The following is a 25,068-nucleotide window of genomic DNA, read 5'->3' on the forward strand; positions in this document are numbered from 1 at the left end:
TTGTTTGTTTGTTTGTTTTTCTTTTAATTAACTGAGCTTTTAAATTACAGAGGAGAAACTGACAGACATAAGTGAAGATTTATTTACTTTCTTAAACCCGCGTATCAGTACTAAGACAGTGAGAGATATTTTCAATTAAACTGTTTTATCCACATATTTTTGGTGCTCTGACTTCACAAGGGCACTGAAACCAGTGGTATAAGATTCAGAGAGCTTTCTGGGAAGGTGCTCGCTGAAAGAACAGCCGTTTCCTTCTGCTAAATCCTCTGACACAGTAGCTTGCCTTTTCAGCTGTCATTCAGTCCAATGTGGCTTTTCATACAAAACCAGAGGAGATCAAGTGCAGACTAAAAGCTTGTTTCAAATGAAGGATTCCCTTCCCTCCCAGGCTTTCAGCTGAAAGCATATTTACACCCAGAAGAATGAGAAGAACTCATAATTCATAGTCCGTCAAATAGCTTGTTTCCAGATTGTGCTGAAGACAAAGTTTCATTTATTTTGGTGGACACCTGAACAAACAGAGCAGTAAGCACTGGTGGTGCTCGAATAGCATAATAAAAATTAAAAATACAGCAGGCCTTTCAATTTATTTATGTAGTTGCTGTGGATCAAACAGTCACTGTATTAGTAATTTAAGTTTTCATCCTTATGGATATTGTCTTATTCTCTTTCTTTAAAACAGTACCAACATTAAAGTTCTTGTCCCTACAGGGACATGGCTGAGAAAAACTGTCTAAGTAGTATGAAAAGGTAAGCACTGCAGCACCCATGACTGTATACCCATAACTTGTAGTGTGCAAGGATTCCTGTTTACAGTGCTGTCAATTAGCTCTCACTCACAGGCACTGCATTCAGCTTTAGCATTTTTTTTAAGGCAAATAAATGTAATGCTATTCTTGTCAACTTATAAAGCTGAAAAGTAATGCTGCTATATTTAACCTAAATGATGTTTTTCATGGATGCTCTGTTGGATGAATGATATCTAATTTAGAAAAATGACAGTGATTTTGCTGAGCTTTCCAAAATCAACACCCATTTTAGCTGAACAAAACAAAAGGCTGCTGAAGCGCATTTATCTCTCTGATGATGTATATTCACTAAGTACAGCCCATAACCCACCTACTCTCAGCAGCTTTAGACAGCTAGCCTTACCCACAGCTCCTTGCAATTTAATGAACAGTCATATCCAACAAATCTTTTACCAATAGCTTGATGGTACTTATTGCTTTGGACTCCAGGCCCAAAAGACAAATCTGTCACTGCTTAAATAAATTTTACAGATGTAATAGATAAAGGCAATAAAGAAAACATGGCTTTTATAAAACAAAAATTGACAGAGCAGAAATCTGTTCCTCTAGACTACGCGCAGGCGCGCTGGGCTTCTGTGTGCTGAAGCAAAATAGACAATGAAGGTTAGGAAGCATGAAATGACAGCCTTCTTTGCTTTTCAGGGAACGTAAATTTTATTCACAGAACGTAAATCTCAAAGTCATGGTTTTCAATCTGCATGCATGAACACATAAGATTGATTTTAAGGAAATTTGGAAGTATTTAACTCATTGCTCAGAGATACAAATCCCATCTTGTACAATCATTATTGTATAAATAGAGAAAAAAAAAATCAGTGACGTTTCGACAGCTTTGCCTGTAAGTTTTCATTTTTCAAACAGTCACAGATCATTAAGCTTCCATTTCAAATATGGACATGTCTGTATTGAAGTACCCAAATAAAGCTGTATAAGTTCCTTACGTATTAGGGCATCTTAAAACTCTTAATGAATAATATAGCTTAAATGAAAGACATTCCTGAATATGTTTGCCACAATGTAAGATGCCCATGCTTATACATTCCTCCCTAAATGAGCAGGAACACATCGTTCAAATGCTTCAGTAAACATGGCAGCAGACCTAATGTGGATGCTGTGCTGAAAAGATTTTGGAAACACATATAAATATTTCTTGACTTTGGCACATCCATTGCAGCTCACAGTGGGTTTGTTATAATTTGATACCTCTTTCATGATACTTCACTGCTTATCATAAAACCAATCAGATAGAAAAACTGTTGTTGTTACATTAAAAATCCCAAACCACAGATTCTTAAGCATGGTGTGTCAAGTTACTACACTATAGTATTAAAAATATCTCTGAAGTGCAGCCTTTTCTAACAGAAAACAGATCTACTCTTGAACGCAGATGAACCTCCCCTGTGTCAATAAACAAAAACTGACTCCATTTAAAACGCAGAGGAAACTGGTTAATTTCTATATCAATAAAATTTATGAAGCAATAAAAACTTTGTAGTACAAGCTGCATGGTTTGTTTCACTTCCTTGTCACATGAATTAATGAGGAAAATTCTTCCCTTCATTCTGTTATGCAGATTGGTGCTGGGGAGAACACTATACGCTGACCAAAAGCCCCGAGAGCCTAATTCTGATTTCCACTCCTCACCCACTATTTCTGTATAAAATTTGGCAAGGAATATTTTAATTTCCCATCTTTGTGCTTGTGAACTCAGATCACCACTACACTGTGAACTGTGCTTAGTAACACAGTGTAACTTTTGGTGGGGCAAAAGGAAAGGAATGTCACATCTGAACCAGGTTAACTCACCAGATCATACTAGTATTACCCTTCATCCTCTATTTATGATAATGAAAATGTCAACAAATTTGAATTTTTGCAACTCTTGACTAGAAATAAGAGGGAGAGAGAGGAAAGTGAACTGGATGTCCAAAAATATATGCCTGTAACAGCAGGAGCAGAGAAGACTGATGAAGACTTTATGCATACTATTTAGTCAGATTAAATACAATTCTTCACTGCATGTTTTATTGTCGTTTATGTTCTCTCTGACCATACAAAGAAAGCTGCTTCTGACAGGCTGCAAAAGCAAGGCTTCTGGGAGTGTTTTGTTCTTTTTCTTCAAATCCTCTAATGCATTAATTTTCTGATCTCTCTCCTAATATAAAACTACAGCTCACTCCTTACATGATCATCTTTGTCAGAACAACTTCCACTCAGACAGCAGCTAATCCACTACAGCTAATGGCTTCTGTCAGGATGGAAGCAAGGGAAATGATGCCATCATTTACTAAATGGAATAATCTGCATACCTTAAATAGACCTCCCCTTTCATGAAATGTCAGTATGATGTATCTAACCCTTATAAAATCCAGCTACCTCAGTCCTAATCTGTGAATGTGGTTTCAAAAATACATTTAGCTAATGTATTTTTCCTTATATCCCTGGAGACTGTGGGGGTTCACTGAGGTGGATATACACCCTTCCCTAGGCTGGGACACAACTGCATGGACAGACTGCTCCCTTGCTCTCCACACTATTTGTATAGTTGTTAGGATCTTTTAACTCATCTATCTGCCTTATAGAGTCTTTGTGTTTCAGGACACAAGGTCATCTGAAGATGAAGAGATGGGCAATCGCCAACTGTATGAAGCTTAACAAGGGAAGTGTCAGATTCTGCACTTGGGACAGGGAAGCCCTGGTTGTGTGTACAGAACTGAGGAAAAGGACCTGGGGGTCCTGGTTAATGGGAAGTTAAATATGAATCAGCAGTGCCCTGGCAGCCAGGACGGCCAACTGTGTCCTGGGGGGCATCAGGCAAAGCATCACCAGCTGGTTGAGGGAAGAGATTGTCCCACTCTGCTCTGCACTGGGGCAGCCTCATCCCGAGTCCTGTGTGCAGTTTTAGGCATCACAGATAAAAAAAGACATTAAGCTATCAGAAAGTTTCCAAGGGAAGGCCACAAGGATGGTGAAGGGTCTGGAGGGAAAGCCATACAAGGAGCGACTGAGGTCACTTGGTCTGTTCAGCCTGGAGGAGAGGAGGCTGAGGGGAGACCTCATTGCAGTCTACAACTTCCTCAGGAGGAAAAGCGGAGGGACAGGTACTGATCTCTTCACTCTCGTGACCAGTGACAGGACTTCAGGAAATGGCATGAAGCTGAGTCAGAGGAGGCTTAGGTTGGGTATCAGGAAAAGGTTTTTCATCCAGAGGGTGGTTGAGCACTAGAACAGACTCCCCAGGGAAGTGGTCACAGCATCAAGCTTAAGCTCAAGAAGCATTTGGACAATGATCTCAGGCACATGGTGTAATTCTTGGGGAGTCCTGTGCAGGGCCAGGAGTTGGAATTTGATGATCCTCATGGGTCCTTTCCAACTCAGTGTACTGTATGATTATATGACCATCTGAAACCACAAAATTAATCAAACAGTACTGTTTGATTGAGCAAAAACAGTACTTTTTTTTTGCTCCCTTGTACTTTTTCTGCAATATTCATCAGCAGATTAAGGCCACTTAGAGGGAAGGATGGAGTAGAATCTCTCAGATTCAGGACATTTCATCAGGAAAAGAAGGCAGCACTGAGAGAGAAAGTTTGGCAGTGGGAAAAAGGTCAGACTTCCATATGTCTCCACCCATGGGTTCCTGTTGATGGATCGCATCTCTGAGCAGTAGACAACCAAATGCAGTAACAACAGATGCCACGACAAAAAGTTTGTAACACTTTGGGAAGGTGTGAAAGGAATGACAGTTGGCTGCCTATCTCAAATCTTTGGCAGAAACCTCTCTCCTCACCCAGAAGGCAGCCAAGGCTGTGGCACCTTTTCCTCACAGTTTTGCTGCGTTCAGAGGTTCTGCCAATGATCTTTGAGTATTTTAGTTACCTAGATTACAAAGGCGGGGTTTCTTTCTCATGGACCCTCCCTCTGTAACAGAAACAGAAAAGAGCACTAGAGATCAAGGTAAGAACATACATTTGTTTTAACTATTAAGGGACACACTATTATGGGGTCTTTCTGCCTCTTGGGAACTGAGCAAAAGTAGGACTGGTGTCCATTGGTAAGGGGATGTTTTCTCCTAGAAGACCTTTACTGTTCTGGTTGAAGACCTTCTGCAAATGTAATTTTGAGAAAGAAAATTATCTATGAAAACACCATAGAAGGAAGAGACTTGTCTTTGAAACAAGGAACATCAGTGGAGATTTGAGGACTGCAGATTTAATAACAGGAACTGATATATTCTTAACAAAGATCTGAAACCATCCAAAATAGCTACCAGACTACTCAAAAAAAAAAAAAAAAAAAAAAGAAAAGTAAACTAGGTTTTTCATCATTGTCCATGGAAAATATTTGTAAAGGCTATGTATTTTTCCCTTCACTATACTACAGACATACCAGATCCAGTCAGCATTACTTACAAGAAGCCTTATTTTTCTTTGCACAGACCCATGCACAATGCACAATCAGAAACATCCTTTTTTTAGGAGATATCTTTCTGGGATAGAAAGATAAAAAGGCTGCCTGATGAACTGAGTCAGAAGCCAAGGAAGAAGGCTGGAGGATACAGAAGAGCTACACCTAAAGAAACCTACATCAGGTTTTTGTGATCTCTTTCTACCTGTCAGTATTGGTAGGCTGGTAGAAAGCTGCTACCTTTACCCTTCATTTGAAGGTTTTAAAAACAGTAGGATTCTATGGCGAAAATTCTTTGTTGCCCAACAGATGCATTCTGACTCTCCTTAAGTTTTGCAAGCTTATACTACTTTTAGCTTCTGTCCTCTGAAAAGGCCCTTTTTTCCTTTTCTTGATAAAACTGTTTCATGAATGAGAACTATTTCTGAGAACATCAAAATCTGCATTTGGTCGATCAGAAATGCAAACTTGACCAAAGAGATCATAAAGACTGTTAATATTTTGTTTACACTGATAGGATCCTGAAGGTATAAGCACTCTCATGAAATAATTTGTATTTTCTAAACATGAATTTAACAACCATTCCTTTCAAAAAGTTTCATAGTTTTTTTCCTGATTTTTTTTTAAATTATCTTTAATCATCTAAAGACTAGTGCAAAGACTTGACTCAGTATATCAAATGAAAAATGACAAAAGGCAAATCTGGTAAACTTGAAAAACTGGCAAGTGGAAGTAAAATATCCTTAAGCCAAGTAAATGCACATGATTTTTTCAGTAGCTAGACTTTAAGGTAGCTCAGAAATACTTCCATGTAAAATTACCACTAAGTTTATTTCAAGTACTTTTAAATTTCCCAAATCAACTGCCAGGGTTTTAGATAAATTAAGACCTAATTTTGTCTCTGTTATGTCTGTCATCAGGGGTTAAGTATATCCACTTCTAGTATATTTGAGAATTGCTGAAAATGAGGCCACACACATCCATGGATAGCAGGCTGTAGGAGACTCTGCCGAAGACTATCAGAAACATTCAGAGAGTTGAAAGATAATTTATTCTCTCCAAAGGATTTCCTACCTACATATTTATCAGTCCCATGACACTCAAGGATAATGCTTCCAAAAAGATCTAAGCTAATTTTGGTCTCTGTTTTTAAAAGCAAAGACATTGTAAAAAGAACCATCTAAATTTATCTGGATTTCAGATATTCTCAATGATAGCCACTGCAGACATAAAGGATGAAATTGTGTTTAGATGAAACTCCTTTAAACTTACTTTTCTGATTCTACATCTCATGTGTCCTGCCTAGAGAATGTAGCAGGCACAATCAAAAGTTGTGTGTTCTTGGTTAAAGATCTCTTTTCTTCAAGGTCTTCTCAATGGGAAACTAGTAAACTATCTATCTTCAATACTATCAGAAAAGCATGGGCTTTTCTCTTGTTGTCCATGAGAAAATATCCTCTTTTTCTTCAAGATTGTAGACAGAGAGAAATGTAATGTATTTCTAAGCCAGTTGCTCACTGCCAAGAAGATTCACAGTTAGATAACCAAATGGATAACAACTGCTCTTTGACAAAAGTATATAGCAGACCAACTGAGAAATTCATATGAGATATTTAGACTTCATAAAACTTCAGGAGTGCAAGGGAAAACTGCAGAAAGAACCCAAACGAATGATGAATCAAAGAGGACATTACTGGTAAAGCTCACTATTACTCTTTCTCTGTCACAGGGAAGTCAGCTATAGGGAAAACAACATAGAACTGGAAAAACCTTAAATACTATTACCAGTAGATGATACAAAAGAATGAGGAAAGTGGAAAGACTAAGAGTGAGATTTTGCCTCTTTAGGGCTGTCTGCCAACTGTCTGAGAGATTGCATAAATAAAACAGACCTGACCATATCTCTGAGACCTCGAAGAGTTGTCTTTTTTCTTCTCTCCAAGCAAAACTCAGCATACAACCAATACCCCTCAAAGAAATAAACAAACAAAAATGCTAATAAATATTTACTGCTGGAAAAATATGTCATTGAAAATAGTTTGATAAACTGAAGGAGAAGAGTCATACATCCTTGTTACTCTCCAAATGGAAACCAAATGGCTGTCCTCTCAGAAGGAAGATTAGTGTTATTTATGTGCCTCCCTCAGACTCGATAGTATTCTTGGATCTCAATGTGCTGTGCTATGTTTGTAACACTGTCTTCTCCCATTGCTCATAAGACAGCTTTAAAAGATTATGTTACAGAAAAGCAAAGGTTACTGGAGAAGCATCCTTCAAAATTATAATGAGATATTTACGAGCTAGGTATCGCTATGAAAAATTAAAGCTTAAGCCAAGCATAGGGGTAACAGTCCAGCAAAGTGTACCTGCACTCTCTCCTTTTTCTTCCTTCAGCTGTATTGATTCAACAGTTGGTCTCTTCATTACTAGGTTGTCTATAAGAGAGTTGTTCTCTGTTCCATATTTGGTTCCCAGGAGCCCTTGATTAATAGCTGTCTGCTATAATTTATATATAGCCCTGGTTTAAGCAGCAGAATTTCCTTTTTGTGGTCATTTTAAAATATTTCACTAATTCTCTTCAACTAATTTTAAATCTAAAAAAAAGAAAGAAGGTGACACACCATGTCCTAATTGCTTAGGAAATCCCCATGTGAGAAGTAAAAAAACAAACAAACAAACAAAAAAACCAACAAAAACAAAACAAACAAAAACCAACCAAACAAAACCCCCCCAAAACCAAACAAAAACCAATCAACTAAACAAAAATGAAACCAAACCCAGAATAAATTATGAACTATCCCGATCTCAGAACTGGACTACAGAGCTAAGAGGACTTAGCTAAGAGGATCAGTCCACCCCTCCCACTTCTGAAGCAGTATCACTATTTATCCTAAAAAATGTTCATATAAGTTTTCTACTAATGGAAGACTGCACAAGCTGCTAGACTCAGCCTCATTATCCTTGCTGTTAGACATGCTTTTCTAATGTCTTGCTTTAATCTCTCCTGCCACAATTTAAGATCATTATTTCCTGTCCTTTCTGCCATGGTCAAAAAGAACAGACCTACCAATGATAAACAAGATCTCAGCTGACTTAATACCCTCCCCAATCAACTAAAAAAAAAAAAAAAAACCAAACAGAACAACAACAAAACCAACTAAACAACAATTAAAACCCAGACATGAAAAAGACCTAAAAAACCTAAATCAGTATTGTGATATATTTTCTAAGCTATGCTGTGAGGTTGTTTTTTAACCTTTTGCAGTCAAGATTTGGATTTAAATAGAGTTGAGGGCAAAATGGAAACTTATTAAATCCTGTGATTAGGAACATAATGCTATTTACTAGCCTATTTCCACCAAAGTTGGATTTCCTGCATAAATGCATTGTGGCTGACCCAGCCTTTCTATCATAAACACTACTACAGCAGCAGTTAAGTATGACGTATTTTCCAAAAAGTATTTAAAGGAATAGGTGTGGAGGGTAGGGGTTTTTTAAGGACCAACTAGGAAAGACTGTTTTGCACTGCTTATAATAGAAACCTCTTGTGAGGTCTTCTAAAACAACAATTCAGCAAAAAGCGAATGCTGAAGCCACTGAGTCAGCCCCTATAAGCCCTTTTTTTAAAAAGGCAGCTTTCAATGAAGCCAATTTAAATGTGTCTCATCCCCCTTCCCCAGTTATTTTATTCTTATATAGAAACTCTCCCTCACCACCTTTTCTCTTTGGAAATTTGGTAACCATAGTTTCTGTGTCCTGCTGAGACTTGCTATGTAGAGCTGTATTCTACCTGCTATTTAGCTGCTGATAGCAGTGTTTCTGTTGCAATTTATGAGAAACGTCAGTTGAAGGCAGAAAGTATTGTACACACTATATTTTCCCAGCTGGATACCTTCGTGAATAGAAAGCAAAACCATGAATACACATGCACCATACATTTGGGGGAGGGTAGGAAAGAGACTGCAGGGGAAAAACGGCTGCAGGTTAGATGTGATGCTGGGTGGTCTAAAGCCGATAGAAAATAAACTTGTCAATAGGAAGATATATCTAACATTATTAGAAAACACCAGAGGTTCTTAATGCAGCCCTTAGTGCTATACTACCAACACAAAGACCTCTCTGTAGACTCCGCAGATGCCTCTTTCCTTTACGTATATAAATTGTATTGTTGCATTTTGAAAACTGTCACGTTCAACTATTTGTTTCTCTGAAGCAGGTCTGCAGGTTCTTGTTAAATGTTTAGCATAAAGACATTTTAATCCTGAATACAGTTTAGCCACTTAAACAGTAATTATACCTGAGGGTGTTTTGGGGTCACCCTCAAGTAAAATATAAACCAAGTCATCAAGCACAGGAAATACAGTTATGTCTCATCATGCTCTTCAGTAGCAGTTCTTCGTACGCTGACAACAGTGATATCAGATAGCAATACATTTGTCGGGGAAAGTATTTTATCTTTCCTGGATAACAAGGATAGCAGTTTTCATGTTTCTTAATCACACAGACAGCTGAAGGAATAGACTGAACAACAGAGGAACTGAAGTCCAATTCAGAAAAGAGCGAGTACGAAGTAAAGCAAAATGTTGGTTCTGTCTCCCAAACACATGATGAGACCATTACTTTTTCTACACCAGAAAGTACTGAAGATTACAGTAGAAGGTGTACACCAAAGATTACTTGTCTTTAAGCACTGCCTCCCTGGAGATCAGTTTTGTGGCCATGACCTTCTCTCCAGAGAGTACCGTATTAAATCAGAATTTTGCAGGCAAATAGTTCAACAAACCCCATAATTTATGTCTACTTCACAATTCACACCACACAGAAACATTCACCTGTCAGTAAGGAACTACTCTAGATGCAAAAGTCACCAGTAAAAAAGCGACAGATTATTACAGCAGCAAAATCATTCATTCTGGAACACATGTTGCTGAATTAGCTTATATCAGTTCCCAAAAATTATCAGCTCTTGTCTCTAGTAACTAGCTTCCAAATTTGCAATTAATCTTTGTCATTCCCCAAATCACCTCCTCCGTTAGAAGCACAGAACTGAAAATAATGAAAATCCCAAGTCTACTAAAGTTAAAATGCTCACAAGTCAAACGGAGGATAGATCCAATTACCATTTAAATAACAACATGAAACTCTTTGAAGGAAAGGCCTTTTGATCTCGAAGATCCAAACGCTGAGCAGTAAGAATCTGAGTTCTTTAAATTTCCAGGGAAAAAGCTACAAAAAAAGAACTATGACCCAGGCTGTCAGTCATGTGCTTAAAACCCTAGCATTTTTTACTGTTAAATGTAGCTCTCTCGGTGTGTAATTAGTGGCTATGTCATCATCAATACCACAGTTAATAAATGCTTAAGTAACTCTTTTCTTGCTGGTCATTCTGGTGTGGAGATGCAGGGAGTGGTACGAAGTGATGGGAGACAGACCAAAGGTGAAACATGGGTTGTATTTTTCTTCTTTCCCTCTGTGGAATGTTAAATTTAGGACTTCCAAGCTTTGATCAACTCACAGTTATTAATACAGGTTTGAAAATCTGAATGTCTTATTAATTTCAAAGACAAAATAGTGTAAGTCAAATGGCATTAAAAATCTCATTTGGGTAGAATTACAAGCCCTGTGCCTTTTCAGTGGCAAAGGCAAACAATAACTCTATACTGTACTACAGTTCAAATTTCTGTCATTTTTTAATCCTTTCTCTAGAGAATTGTGAAGGAATGATGCTTTGAAAAGTGCTTTAGCCTTTGACAGTCTATGGAGTTTGCTGATGTCACACTTCCTAATTGACACAACACAGAGTCTGCATGGCACGCTGCTACAACATTTGTTTCAAAAGTGCACATTTCGCAGGAAACCAGTGATTAATTTCCCAAAGACTTACAGGCATACATTTCCAAAAAGGGAAAAATAAAACTGTTACATATCCATACAACTCAAAATTTACAGAATCGTGGCAGCCAGCCAGCAAAACTACTCCAGGTCTGCTTTCCCATCTGCTTGGCCTGTTAGCTGAAAGAAAATAATATCAAATTGCTCCTTCTGTAACAAATTCTTAGAATTATCTAAAAAAACCAGCTTCCATGACACAATTTTTATAATACAAAATGTCTTAAAACAATCAATAAACATTGCTAGCACTGTGCAATGTAGACACAATAGCTTAGAAAGCAGTATTGAGTCAAGAACAGCTCCCTCCTCCCCAGCACTAAAAAGATGCTGTGCCAGGCCACTGTTGCTGATCACACAAGAGACATCCTCATTCATTTAGCAAACGGTGCCCTCCAGCAGATCAACTTGGCCATATCTTGGTATAGTGAATGTTACACCTTCCTGTACATCAGCCCCAGCCCTTTGCTTGAGGCTATGGACCTTGGAGCAGGGAAAGGAGCAATGTGTGTCAGATCCTTGGTCACAACATTAATGTAAATGAAACTAGACCTGGCTTATGAGGTTTGTGAACTTCCTGGCACTGGGGACAACACACAATCCCTGCTGTTGCCTCTGCTAAATGGAAGGTAACTTACACAGATCAACTGGCTGAGCAGTTGAGGTCAACAATGCCCTCAGCTATTTGGCTGGTGGAGCCCTGACAAGTGATTTTCGGTTTATGGCAATGTACCATGCCAAAATCATTACTTTTTCCTCTTAATCTATAAATTAAAAATGTGTCGTAAAGACGTGCACAGCTTTTTTCTGTCTACATTGCAATGATATACAGTAATTAATATACTACAGGTTTCTACTTCACAGATTAAAAAATAATTTTACTGGGAGCACTTTCAACAGCTGCCCATAAATCAACCACTCTCAAGAGTTCAAACCAAGAGTTATTGTGTCTATTGTGCATCTTAAGGTTCAAAGACAGATTATTCATGCATTCATTCATAGCCAAGAATGTATCCCAGCAATGAAATTTACCCTTCAAAGCTGACCCAAGCTTAACTACTGGATTGACTAAATATTTTAATTGCTCAATGATGTGCTATATTCCTTCTCTGAAGATTGTAGTTTTGGTGAATTGAGCTAGGTTTAAACCAATGGTATGTTAATGGCACATATTCCAAAAGCGTAAGCAGCTGCTGCCCACAAACAATGCCAAACAAATCTGCCGGTGCACAGTTAGGTTTTTTTTAAACTATTTAAAAATTGTAGTGTTACAAAATTACTTCTGTGAAAGAAAAAGGCAGAAAATAGATAAAAGCAAAGCTGTTATTTACAGAGAGCCCCCAATAACTGAGTAACGTTGCCAGTGCAAGAACATTAATTCTGTCACCTGCTTTCATACCCAACAATTTATTTTCCATTCTGAGCAACAGCATTTCTGCCACTAGATGTAATGATGAAAAGAACAGTAAGCATTCTCCTCACACACTAGAAAGTCAAGAGTCCTGGAATAACTTCTCCTCGCCTGTTAGGATAAGCTATCTTGTGCAGCAAAGACAGTCAACATTCCAGCCTTTCCTAGCTACATTAAGCCAATACATCTAGGCTGAAGATTAAGGGGAAGGGAAACAATTACATTGTGTGTTACTGCCAAAGATGCAAAGACTCTAAATCTCCTTGAAGCTGAAAACAAATTAGCAGCTTTGCCTACATCAAGCTGTCTGTCCAAATGGAAGTTTCTTTTCACAACAGCATTACTAACTGTGCTTCTCAAAGATAATGCTTTGGGGATACAAAAACATTTTCTCTAAGTTATTTCCTGTCACTTGCTTGTCTAGAGCAACAGAACCATTTGTAATGCAATCACCACCCACTGCCTCGAAGCAAAACCAAGAACAGATTTGCTCCTGCCCCTCAAGAGTCCCTCTTCCCCCTTATTTTTACTAATTTCATGTGCCACTTGTGTGGGTAGAATCAAAGTAAAAAGAAATAGTGTTAGCCTACTCGTTCACGTTTCATAAAAATGCACCAGTTGATGAATTCGAATCTCTGTGCCACCTTTAATCTTTATCCAAGGGAGAAACTGACTGTCAGTTCTGGTAGAAAACCCTTCAGTGGGTATCATGAAATAAATTACTAAAATGCTATACAACTTCATTTCCACTGTCAATAGGAATGTGTTCACAGGGGAGATGCAATCATTTAAAATCCATCTCAGGTTCCATGGCACCTACAGTTTCCCTGTTCAGCAAGAAGCAGTACTTTGGCATAAGAGTGCAGCCGCTGAGGCCACCAGAATTGAAGTGCTGGAATAAGGAAAATTCAAGGAAATCAGTTCTCTCCAGCTTTCAGGATGCACACACAACAAAAAAAAAAGAAAGAAAGAAAAAATAAAGGAGGAAAAGAAAAAAAAGAAAAGAAAAAAGAAAAAAACCCAGGAAGTTAGGAAATTTCCAAAAGAGCTGAACTGGATGCAAATGCCTGTGGTCCAATAAATGCTCCTTGTGCACTGGCCAGCAGAAGCCCAAACACTGTGAAGATATCTCAGCCTTCCATTAATACTTGGGAGGATGGGAAGACACCACTGCTGCCACATTTTCTCTCCCCCCTGAAGTATGTTTGAATACTTTCCCAGATAAATCTGTTTGTAACCAACCTTGACTAGCCAGTTTAATGAATAAACTACTATGTCACTGTATTTTAACCCCAAGATTTTTCACTCTTATCTTAAGTAGCCCTGCACCCTGGAAGAAGTGCAGCCTAGATGGGGTTTGCAAAAAATTGATGAATTTGAGAAAGCTCAGAAATTGGCTACTGTCAGAGAACTAAATTATTTTACCACTTAAAAGTCACACATGTCTGCTTTGCTTAAAAATGCTGAATTCTCAATTTTTATAAGACTGTCAGGGAAAACTTTTTCTTTCACACAATAGCCGTAAAGTGAAAGGCTTTCTCAAGTGTGTGCAGGCTATGTGGAAATGCCATTCTGTCTTTCAGAATTCAACAAAAATAATCTGATTTTCGTTAAGTAATGAACATTAGTAGCACTGTCTTTCCTTCAGATTTTATCACCTCTAAACATAGGTCTCTAGCTGGGAATTGCTGCAACAGAGGAAAAAATATTTTTTTTTTTAAATTGCTGAGTCTTGTAACCCGTGATTCTTTTTACTCTAAAGCTACATGAAGTCTACCAATAGCTAGTGGTTCTTCTGGATGAAACTGGCTTGGATGGAAACAAACTTGTACTGGCTTCACTGTCACAGGTGACATTTGAACAAAATTTCTCAAGAAGCAATATTAGTTTATTGCAAAACTTTCTCCACAGAACCTACAGTCATAACTTTCATGACTTTCATAAAACTGCAGAGGATAACCTATAAAGTAAGCTTCATTTTAAAATCCGTAACACATTAGAAGTCATACTCTGCTAAAAGTTGACATCAGCTTGTCTCTTCCCTAAGGAAAACAGCTCCTTTAGTGAAACCCGAGACTCTTCTTACTGTTTCTAAATCCCAGCTAGAGCAGATCACATAGCCTTGGGCTTTCAAAGACCCACAAAAGCCAGCTCTGTATGAATGCAAGGTTAAGAAGTACAGGTTCAGTCACTGCAGGGGAAAGTAAATAGGCAGTAAAACGTAATTACTTGTTTCAACGTACTTAAATGCAGAAGTTTTAAGTGACTGTGGGGAAAAAAAAACCACCTCTAGATTAACTGAAGATTGATCTGGAACTACCCCTCCTTGAAACTGATTCTCCACAACATTTATCCTCAGTGTTAGGGTCTGGCTGCGGAACTGCCATCTCCTGACAACTAATGTCAGTTCCATTTTATTAAAGGAGATGTTTACACTATTAGCTAAATCACTAGAGAAATAGCAAACGGCTTGATCCGCCTCTAACCCTCAAACAGAAACAACAAAACTCAAACAAAACACTAAATACACTAAAATACTGCCCCAAGCAAAGCCCTAGTAAACATACCAACTAAGCTTAAGAAGTAACTGGCATCTCACAACAAGGGGAAGAAAAAGAAGGGGAAAAGAAGGTTTTTCTTAAATATTCTTTTTTATTCTGATTAAATCTTTAATAAGAGTGGTAAAATCTGCCCTTAGAAATTAATTCTGCAGCCTTTTATTTCCATAGCTATATCCCCTTTAAATTCCTTTGAGATTTAAATTTGAAGCTAGTAAATACAAAACAGTGTTAATTTTGATGGACACATAAGTGATTTTGCTTTAGTTGATTCTCCTTAGAAAAAATAAATAAAACCCAAATTAAAGCAAAGTGCTCTAATACTGGCCTTTTGTTTTCTATCCCAGATACTTCTGCGGTTCTTTTAACACTAAATTTCATGGCCCTTGGGGATTTAAGATCAATGAACTTCAATTGTATTTTCCATTGCAACACTAGCTTTAGTAAATCTAGATCTAGATTTAGTCTAGATCTAGACTAAATCAAGAAAGTATTTGCCTTGAGCTTTTCTTTTTTTATATATATGTATTCTTTTTCTTCACCCTCAACCTCTACATTTTCAACCTCTACGTTTCCTGTCTCCTTCCTTTAGAACAAAAACATAAAACGTAATTTTTTATTAACCCTAAAGGTCAAAAAGCTCTTCACTGTTCAAAAATTTTAAAGTGAGTTTTTCCTTCTGCTTTTGGGATTGCCACTTGCTACCAAAAATTACCAAAAGTTACTAGTACATCAGTAATAACTGGAAAGAATTATGAATATCCCTCAGGATGACAAAATATAAGTTTCCACTCTTTGTAAAAAATGAAGAGCTGGATGTTGGATCAGACACTGATCTTACACAGGAAAGCTAGTCACGATGCTAAAGGCAACTTTTCACTACGTAGCCTGAAACAGAGGAAAAAAGGATTATTTTGCAATTTTATATTAATCTGTATTAGTAAAAACATGTAGTCCAGCAACTGAGAGAACCTCTCATTTACCACTGCACAAGATTGGCACTGGTTAGGAACATAACAAAACTGGAACATAACAGCTTGTCCTAACTAAAACTATGCACAAAATTAAGAGTGACTGTGAGAACAACTTTAAATAAGAGTTTTAATCCCTGAACCACACCAACTAAATATGCCATTTCAGTTGTGCTTTCATCCCTTATTCTAGTGTTATTTATTTAGTAAGAAAACACTTGCACACATAACACACTTCATTAGCAGTCATCTCTCCCCCTGCTATCTACAAATCCAAACATGTTCCAAGTATGTACTGGAACAATCTCACTTCGAAGCAATCTACTGCTGTTGAGATTTCACTTTTGAGCAGTAAATGCTCAAAACTGTTGCTTTTCTCAAAGCAACTCCTTCAGTGTTCATAACCTCACTGCTCCAGCAGGCTCAGTTTCACATTCAAATAGCCCCAAGCAAATGTTTCCAATCTCAATTATCCTCCTTCGTTTTTCTAGGCACCCTCCCTGCTCCCATATGCTTGTTTGTAAAAGGAAAAATTTTCTATGTATGTACAAGCAGCACAGGGAGTCTTCCTCTGTAGCAGTCTGGTAATATCCACAGTTTTATGTAAGCACTGTCTGGAATTTGTTAAGTTTTTTCATTCTCTGCTTTGGGTTATACCAAGAGAATTGCACCCAGTTTCTCACTGAGTTTGTAAAATATGGCATTTGGAAGGTCCTTTTAGATAAGCTGGCCATTACTACCCAGGGTAAATAACGACACTTCTGATATTTTTGGTCAGTTATCATGACACTACTCTGGCTATGCTCTGCTTAGCATTAAATCAGTACTCCTAAGAGTGAAGCAACAAGAGAAGCACTAGGGAGTAAACAAATTTCACATCCTTCCATGTAATAGAGACATGCAGCCTCTCTAAACAAAGCTGAAGGACTAGCACTAGTTAGACCCTGTGGTGCGTTTATGTTCAAGAAGGAACACTGACATTTAAATACCAAATTTAACATTTAACAGCACAAATTTCCTAAGTGATTTTCTTCCAGGGTTGGTCTGCAGTCTTCAGAAAGCTGAAGCAATGGTGTTAGGAAGGAATGGAAGAAGTGATGAGCTAGCATAATTTCTCTGCCGCACTAAGAAATAGCAGTGGTTCTGCTTTCAACTCTTTTTTTTTCTTTTATTTTCTTTTTCTTTTACAGATCTTCACTAATCTGTGATGCTTTCCATTACCTAGACAAACAGCTTTAAACTTAAATTTATGTTTAAATGAATGACTAATTGAACATTTTTTGAAAAAGAAGTGTTTTGCAAAAGAATAAAAATTAAACTCAAGGAAGTAAAAATATTTTCTATCAGACACGTATCTCCCTTCCTCTACCAGCAGAGACCATCCATAACCTGTTCTGCATTTCTGCTTCACTGAGAGGGTTTACACTGACATGATTTATCTACTGTTTGCTATGAACAAAGAGCCTGCAAAGGTTTGGTTACCGCAGCCCAGCTGATTCATGGCAACTCATTAGAGTCACATCACAGCCATGTGCACCTGGTTCATAGTTAGTCCCAGTGGCTTAAAACCATTTAAGGGGCTTCTGTGGATACTCTAAAATTACCATTTGCTTCATTTACTTTAGATAGAATCAGCAAGACTACAAGTCTATTTTTGCACTCCTTACCTCAAACACCGGCCAGCACTGTATACTTCAAGGAAGTTCATGAGAAACAGTGCAGAAGCCAGTTACAGGACAACGTCAGAATTTATGTCCCTAAACACGTCCCTAAATACTCTGATAAGGTCGGGCATGCTGTTGAGATTTTTAACTACAGCTAAATCCGTCTTGCAGTCTGAATCCTGTAACATTAAACTCTTGAAACTTTTCTCAGATAGTCTGTGTACTAAAGTGCAATCTCCAGACTCCTTTGGTAAAGCACATAGAGCTTCCATAAACCACAAACATTTTTATGCCAGAGTGTGGCTTCCCATTGTGAGATTCAGCCCATTTCTCTTCTGTTACTAGTTTCTATGTAACGCGTACTAGGTGTCAGACTCCAAGTGCCTTTAAGTCTATAAAGAATCTTGTATCTCAGGCTCCTTAAATCCATTGATTTACTGGGTCTGGTATCACAAACAGTAGAAAGAGGAAAAATTAAACAAAACATCTCAAAATATAAATACATGTAAAGGCTTTTTCTGAATAGATGACATTTTGATACTGGTCGACGTTTATACTGGGTCAGCAGATGACTCATATGACACTAGAAAATAGCTGCGTTTTAGGTGTTCTGTTAATGTAGCTAGCCAAAAACCACTACTTTCTCCACAGACCACTTCTCTGCAACATGGACATAACAAAGCCTCATTTTTGAGCAATGTCTAACTTTATGCTTCTGTCATATACATATACCCACTGTCTTTCAATTCTGAACTAAATATGGTGCTTAACAAGACCAAGCCTCCACTTGCTGTACACAGCAAGCAATGGTCTACATCACACAGAAAGGAGAGAATATAAATGCACCCTGTCTAAAAGAGTATCTGTTTTTTACAACTGTATCACTTGGTTTAATAAAAGATATTGCCTCTCTCAATAAACCTTGATTGAGTTCAAGACAACAGTTGTGATTTAATCATGTTTCTCTGAATTTCTATGAATTGTTATAATGTTCTTTGATAAAACAGATTTTTTAAAACTTTTTAATGTCTACATTTGTTTTCTTACATATTTGACATGGCTTTCAATATTACAAGTTTCATTGTTTCATCATGCCTTTGTATTTATGAAAGGAAGAAAATGTGGTTGTTAAACCACAAAAATGGCTAACAGGAATAACAGGCTGTCAGACTACCTCTCATTCTTCTAATTCTGTCTCTATTGACATCTACACACCCTTACTTATACACACATGTACAAATGCATATCTAACCAAAGACATTCAAAACAGACCATTCTTTTAAAGCAGTTTTTGCAAAACTAAGGCCACATAGTAAGGCAGGAAGGAATCCACATCAGCTCTGTGCAATAGATATGTTTTCAAAACACCTACGCATATTAGTTGCAAAAGCGGCAGGCTGGGAAACCATACACACAAGTATCAGCATGCCTCTTTGTCATCAAAGCCTTCTCCTTTCTACTGAAAATTTCTGCAAAATAGTGTCAGAACTGAGGCTACGATAAATTTGGAATACCCTGGAGATGATCCCATCTGAGATTTCTGAGATCCAGAAGATTCCTGTTCCTTGTATTTGTCAGCAAGCTAACCCAAATAAGATGACCCTTTAAAATATACAACTAATTTCCCCATTATTTATTACTGAACAAAAGCAGGTTGTACCCGAAACTGCAAAAAGAGGAAGAATGTCAGTGCAGCAACGAGAGAACTCCGATGCCGCACGTAGGCAGCTTGTTCTGCACACAAAGGCAGCAAGGTGACGGATGGCTGTCTCCTACACAGATTTCAAGAAAACAAGACATCATCAGAACTAGCGCTTCTCACTTCTAAAGGTAGACTTTACTACTTGATGTAGAACCAAAAACAGGACATGACCTAGGGCAGGCTAAACCAAAAAGTGAGCTCTAAGCAATTCAGAAAGTTTGTTGGCGGTTTCCCTTTTTTTCTGGGTCATTTTTTTTCCTCCAGGCAGTAAGAAACAATTAATGTTCTCTTCAATCTGTTTTCCCAGAAGGTAATTACATGATTTAGTAAGTACCCGATCCTAGATAAACCTTTTTTCTCATTATAACAATACAGACTTTTAGCAGCTGTTTCCCAGAGAATCAACATAACCAAACAAACCAAAATACACACTCCAATTAACACTACCAAGCTGCTTATTGTGAAGGACTTTTACAGCACCATGGTTTCTGGTGTCAAATATCCGCATCACCTGCCAGTTTCAAGTTGACTTGCCTATAACAATTTTTTATTCCTCTGCTATAGGGAAACCTCAGCTAGTTCCTTTAATGCTCTTTTTTAATGCCATTAACTTCACTTTGGAAACATTATCAAGTTATATCCAAACAAGGTTGTTATGCAGACGACAATGCCTACAGCATACATATGTAGAAATTAAACACTACACAACTTAGTAGAGCAACTGAGAAATACCCACATGATAACCAGCAGTCTCAGTCAATTATATGAGTAACCAGCTATGGTTACCAACCTTTGTAATTAAATGTCACAGACTTCAGATGCCAGCTTTCCTCTAAGCATTTTAGGACTAAAACACCCTGGAAAAAAAGGTCTGATTTATTAAATCAAGTTAACTGAATAGACTGGTGTGCATTAAATGTAAAGAGCTGTAGTAACAATGCTCTTTTTAATCTTCCACAGTTTCGTCTGAAATCCAATATTACTTTCTTCCCCTGCCCCTCCCTTGGAGTGATTATCTTAAAAATATGACTAGTACATCCAAATATACTCCTTTTTCTGACCTCAAAGAACAAATGCAACAGAATGTGACTACTTGTTTAACACACCTAAAAGAAAAGTCGTTATTTCACATACCTTCATAACACAAATTCTCAGTATATGCCTTCTCTTCTGTGAAGTATATATTACATCTATGCTAATAATGAGTTCTACATAAACTATTTGATTTTAGGACAAGAGAGCATGGTCTTAAGCTGTGTCAAGGGAGGTTTAGGTTGAATATTAGGAAAAAATTTTTTACAGAGAGAGTAATCAAGACATTGGAATGGGCTACCCAGGGAGGTGCCGGATTCACCATCCCTGGAGGTTTTTAAGATGAGACTGGATGTGGCACTTAGTGCCATGGTCTAGTAACCACAGTGGTGTTGGATCAAGGGTTGGACTTGATGATCTCGGAGGTCTTTTCCAATCCAGTCGATTCTATGATCTTTCTCCATTCACTCTATTATTCTTTTTGTAATATCTGTGATTCACCACATCCTGTCTGTATTTGCATTCCTGCACCTAGTTGCTGCAGCACATGAAGGCTGCTCAGCAGCACATTAGGTTCACAGTTCTTATATGCCACAGATGCAGACATCCTACAAGCCTATTCCTACCACCTCACAACTCATTTTACACAGAGTAGCTAAACCAGATAAAGAACAATTCCAATATCTCAAAACACAAGCCAAGATTAGGAATTTTCACACCTTAGCTTTCTAGAATTGTTTTATGTTAAAAAGCTATCAGATATATAGCCAGCTAGAGAAACGTCAGATTATACATATTTTTTTAAGTTTTCAAAAGCAGTAAAGGGAGTGAATACCATAGAAACATATTAACATCATAGAAGAAATTTGTATGTTAGTTGGTCATTATAAACATCAAGATGGTTTTAGATGTGCCTAATTACAAAGATTTCAGTTAGAGTAATCTGAATTTACACCAGTTTAGGAAAGGTCATGTTCTGCCCTAAAATCAATACCATAACTAGAGTAAATGAATATCTGATAATCTTTTTTCTCTTAAAGATAAATAGAAGACCCATCTGCACCCTGTTTCCTAGAATTTGGCAGAAATGGCTTCATGCAAGCTGCTATTAGTGCTTTCACGAACATGTGAGAAAATTTGAATTCAGCTAAATATATACATATATGTGTGCCCTAAACATCAAAACTTAATTAAAATGCAAAAATTATCATTAGGAATTCATTTTTCATAATACAGTATTGATTGTGAACACTGGGAATAAACAGTCAAATTTATGTTATTTTCTTCAGTCAGCAGGGTCTGAAACAGTCAAACACAAAGAGCACAGTACCAACCACACAATATGAAATCATATCAATTATCTTCAGTCTCTTAATCTACATTCTAGCTATATTTCTAGAGTATTTTAGAATCCCGTTTTATCTGTATTTGTAGTCACTCATAGCTGCAGTGTTGCCAAACAGTATTTGTAAAGCTGTGAAAACAGGCACATTCAAAACTGTTTCGCTCAAGCATGCCATCATTGAACTGAGTTGTTTCAGAAAATTTTTTCAGACAAACTAGGAAAAAGCTGAGGTAGTTAATTCCCATTAACTAACAAGAGTTTTTAAACCAGTAGAGTGATGAGATACTGCTAAATGGAATGTTATCCTGACCAGAATGCAACTCTTTTTTAATACTTCATTTCTGGTGCCAAACCACTCGCAAGGAAGGCTTCTTAAATTCAGTGGGGGTCAGAAGTTTAGTTTATTCAGCAAGAATAACACTATTAACAGCTACTGCTCTTTCATGTCAACATAGTTAACGCCCACACATTCCAACTCTGGTTAATGCAGGCCAGTCAAGGAAGATTGCAGTTGCTAAGGGCAGTCATCTCTGCAGGGATATTTTAAAACAGAATTTATACTGTGCTTTAAAAACAATCTAAAAGGATCAATCTGCCTTATGAATCTGCTGTAGACATACACAGAGAGAAAGATGGATGGATGAAAGCATATAAAAGCAAGTAAATCTGACTCTATTGATTTTTGAAAGGACAGTGTAGAGCACTTTAGTGAGGTCTTATATATCACTGCAAAGGACCAAATGCCATTTTGCATATGGTGTGAAGCATGTCAGGATTTATCATGAAGCATTACACTGCTGTATTCTGTCATTATATGATTTTGTAAATAATCTTGTTTTCACTGTTGAGGAAGGTAGATCACTAAAAATTAAATAATCCTCAAAAGCAACATAAGAAAAAATCCCAGGAAGACTTTCAGACAGGTATAAATGGAGACATATGCTATTACTAAACCAAAAATTGCAGAAATTTAGTGTACTCATGCAGTATTTTTAGCAGGAGAAAGCTGGTATTTTAATAATGAGCTTTTGAAAACCAAAATGGAAAAATCTGCATATCACAGCATAATCCTCTTCCTACTTTGTTCTAATTCATAGCAAATCAATGCTTAGTGTTAACCAAAGCTCTCCAGCACTCCTACTTGGACAAATGCCTTCAAAGGATATTAAAGAAATCACTCTGGTTTAAATAGCACTTCTTCACCAGATGGAACACTTTTCTTCAAGCAAGAATGCTTTCATCTTAAATTGTTATATTTCATATAACCAAAATGCAAACAATAACCACATCAACTTAAATTTCCACGGGGTCTCTGGGGCTTCCATTTTTATGTAATGGTGGCATTTCCTATCATAGTGTCTGAATTCCAAAATATTCAACTTTCTAAATTTTCATCTAACATATTCATATATCCACTCCCATCACATATACACATCCTCATGATGTATATTTAAATAGCACATTTATGCTATTTTATTAGCAATTTCTTCATATGCTTTTCTTAATACAGCAAGAGGAAACAATTCTATTGTTAGCTTGCGTTACATAGTAGGTCATTTGGAAAACACAGTTGCTTTAAATAATAAAAAACCTGCCATTTGTTTTTAAAAGAAAAACTCACTAGGTGAGCCATAAAGCTGTGACTGCCATTGTACATAATGGCATCTCAACAGACTAGTAAGCCTTTAGTTAGCACCAAGGCACATACAGCAGAGTCTCCTCCTTCTTAACATATCTCACAGACAAACCTAGTGGAAAAAACAATTTACCTTCTTCAGTTTCATGCCACACAATTCCTTCCAAGTTCACGCTGGTCCCAGGCTCACAGGGTCCAAGGCATTCAGGTTCTGTTACTACTCCAACCTCGCAAGTATTTACACCCACTGAACGAGTCCGTACCAAAAGCTGCTCGACTGGTGCTGCAATATTGGATGAAGATGGGGAAAAGTAGGAAGGCAGAATCTGAGGTGTGATACTGCTGGAAATCGGAGGTGGAGGTGCAGGCACTGTAAACAGGGGATCAACCTGAAAACAACAGACAAACTTACTATAATGGTGCTGTGAGAGTTAAAAAAAAAAAAATAAAGTAATAGCCTAGTTTGCTGAGACTACATTTCTGTATGCAGGGATTTGGTCTATCACAAGTAATTTCAGTCTTATGAGTTCAATTTTTTTGACATCAGACCAAATGCTGCACATGAAAAATTTAGTACAAAAATATCTATCATGCTTAACAAGACAACTTGCTAAGTTTCTACTAGACTATTCCCTGTTGTCATAGACTGCTAGTACAAAATAATAATAAATTTTTAAAACAAAGATTAAGGTCACTTTTCTCTTGGTGCTGACAGAGACTGATTTGTGGATGGAAATTAATTTTGCAAACTGGAAACTTCATTTTCTATTAAAAAAAAAACATTTATAAAGACAGTACAAAGACATAAATGCCATTCTTTCATGTGCATCATAGGGAAATTAGCAGTTGAAACAGTTCTAATATCCATATGGCAGCAAATATAATCTCTTGTCTTCCAAACATTTAAAATACATTAGGATCACCCACCTAACAGCTTACAGATAACGTTTACATCTTTCTCCTTGAAATAACAGATGAGTACTTTTATAAGAATCTACCCAAATCTAATTTCTCAGAGTTTCCAAAATGCGTATTTAGAAAAATACAACTTGCCAGACAAGCAGTCTGTATACAGACGATGCAAAGAGACAGTATCTATATATGAACTAAAGAAGTTATCTTTCCCGTATGACTTCAGTATACTTAGTAGCAGATTTTCTGCATAAAGATTTGGCCCAAGAGTTTTCAGTGTTTTACTATGGCATAAGGTCCTTTGCCACAAAAAAGATAGCTAGATGAGGATATGAGTGTGCCCATTCAAACAGCTAAACCACCTAAAACTCATGTTTATTTGGCCCACTGGATCACAGACATCACACAAGGAAATCACCCTTCAATCTAATGATTTTTTAAATGGCTGTTTTCTAGCTGCATTCAAATAGATGATCACGTCTTCAAGTCTGCAGTTTTTAAGACTGGATGTCACAAGTAGACTCAACAGAAAAGACATAATGACTCACTGTAACATCATCTAGGCTTCCTTCTGTTAATTTTGCTTTCTTATAAAGCAAAATGGGGATACAAAGAGAAGGACAGACTAAAGAGTATCATCCTTGTATTATAAAATTTTGATATCACAGATCAGCTCACTTCATCATAATGAGAAAATAAAATGGAAATCAAATTAGAAGAACTTTTTAAAAA

The 25,068-nt window shown here is 37.3% G+C and overlaps 1 protein-coding gene across 1 annotated transcript in view; it reads right to left on the minus strand.

Moving 5' to 3' along the window:
* The window catches only part of LOC108493619 (zinc finger protein 608-like), a 77,875-nt gene that overhangs the window by 17,919 nt on the left and 34,888 nt on the right, over positions 1–25,068 (minus strand). Inside the window, exon 3 of the mRNA XM_017807224.1 lies at positions 23,558–23,813. Within this exon, the coding sequence (XP_017662713.1) occupies positions 23,558–23,813 (256 nt within the window). The remainder of the gene's footprint in view (positions 1–23,557; positions 23,814–25,068) is intronic.

Source organism: Lepidothrix coronata, unplaced genomic scaffold, assembly GCF_001604755.1.
Source record: "Lepidothrix coronata isolate B3197 unplaced genomic scaffold, Lepidothrix_coronata-1.0 Scaffold18, whole genome shotgun sequence".
In the NCBI taxonomy this organism is placed as follows: Eukaryota; Metazoa; Chordata; class Aves; order Passeriformes; family Pipridae; genus Lepidothrix; species Lepidothrix coronata.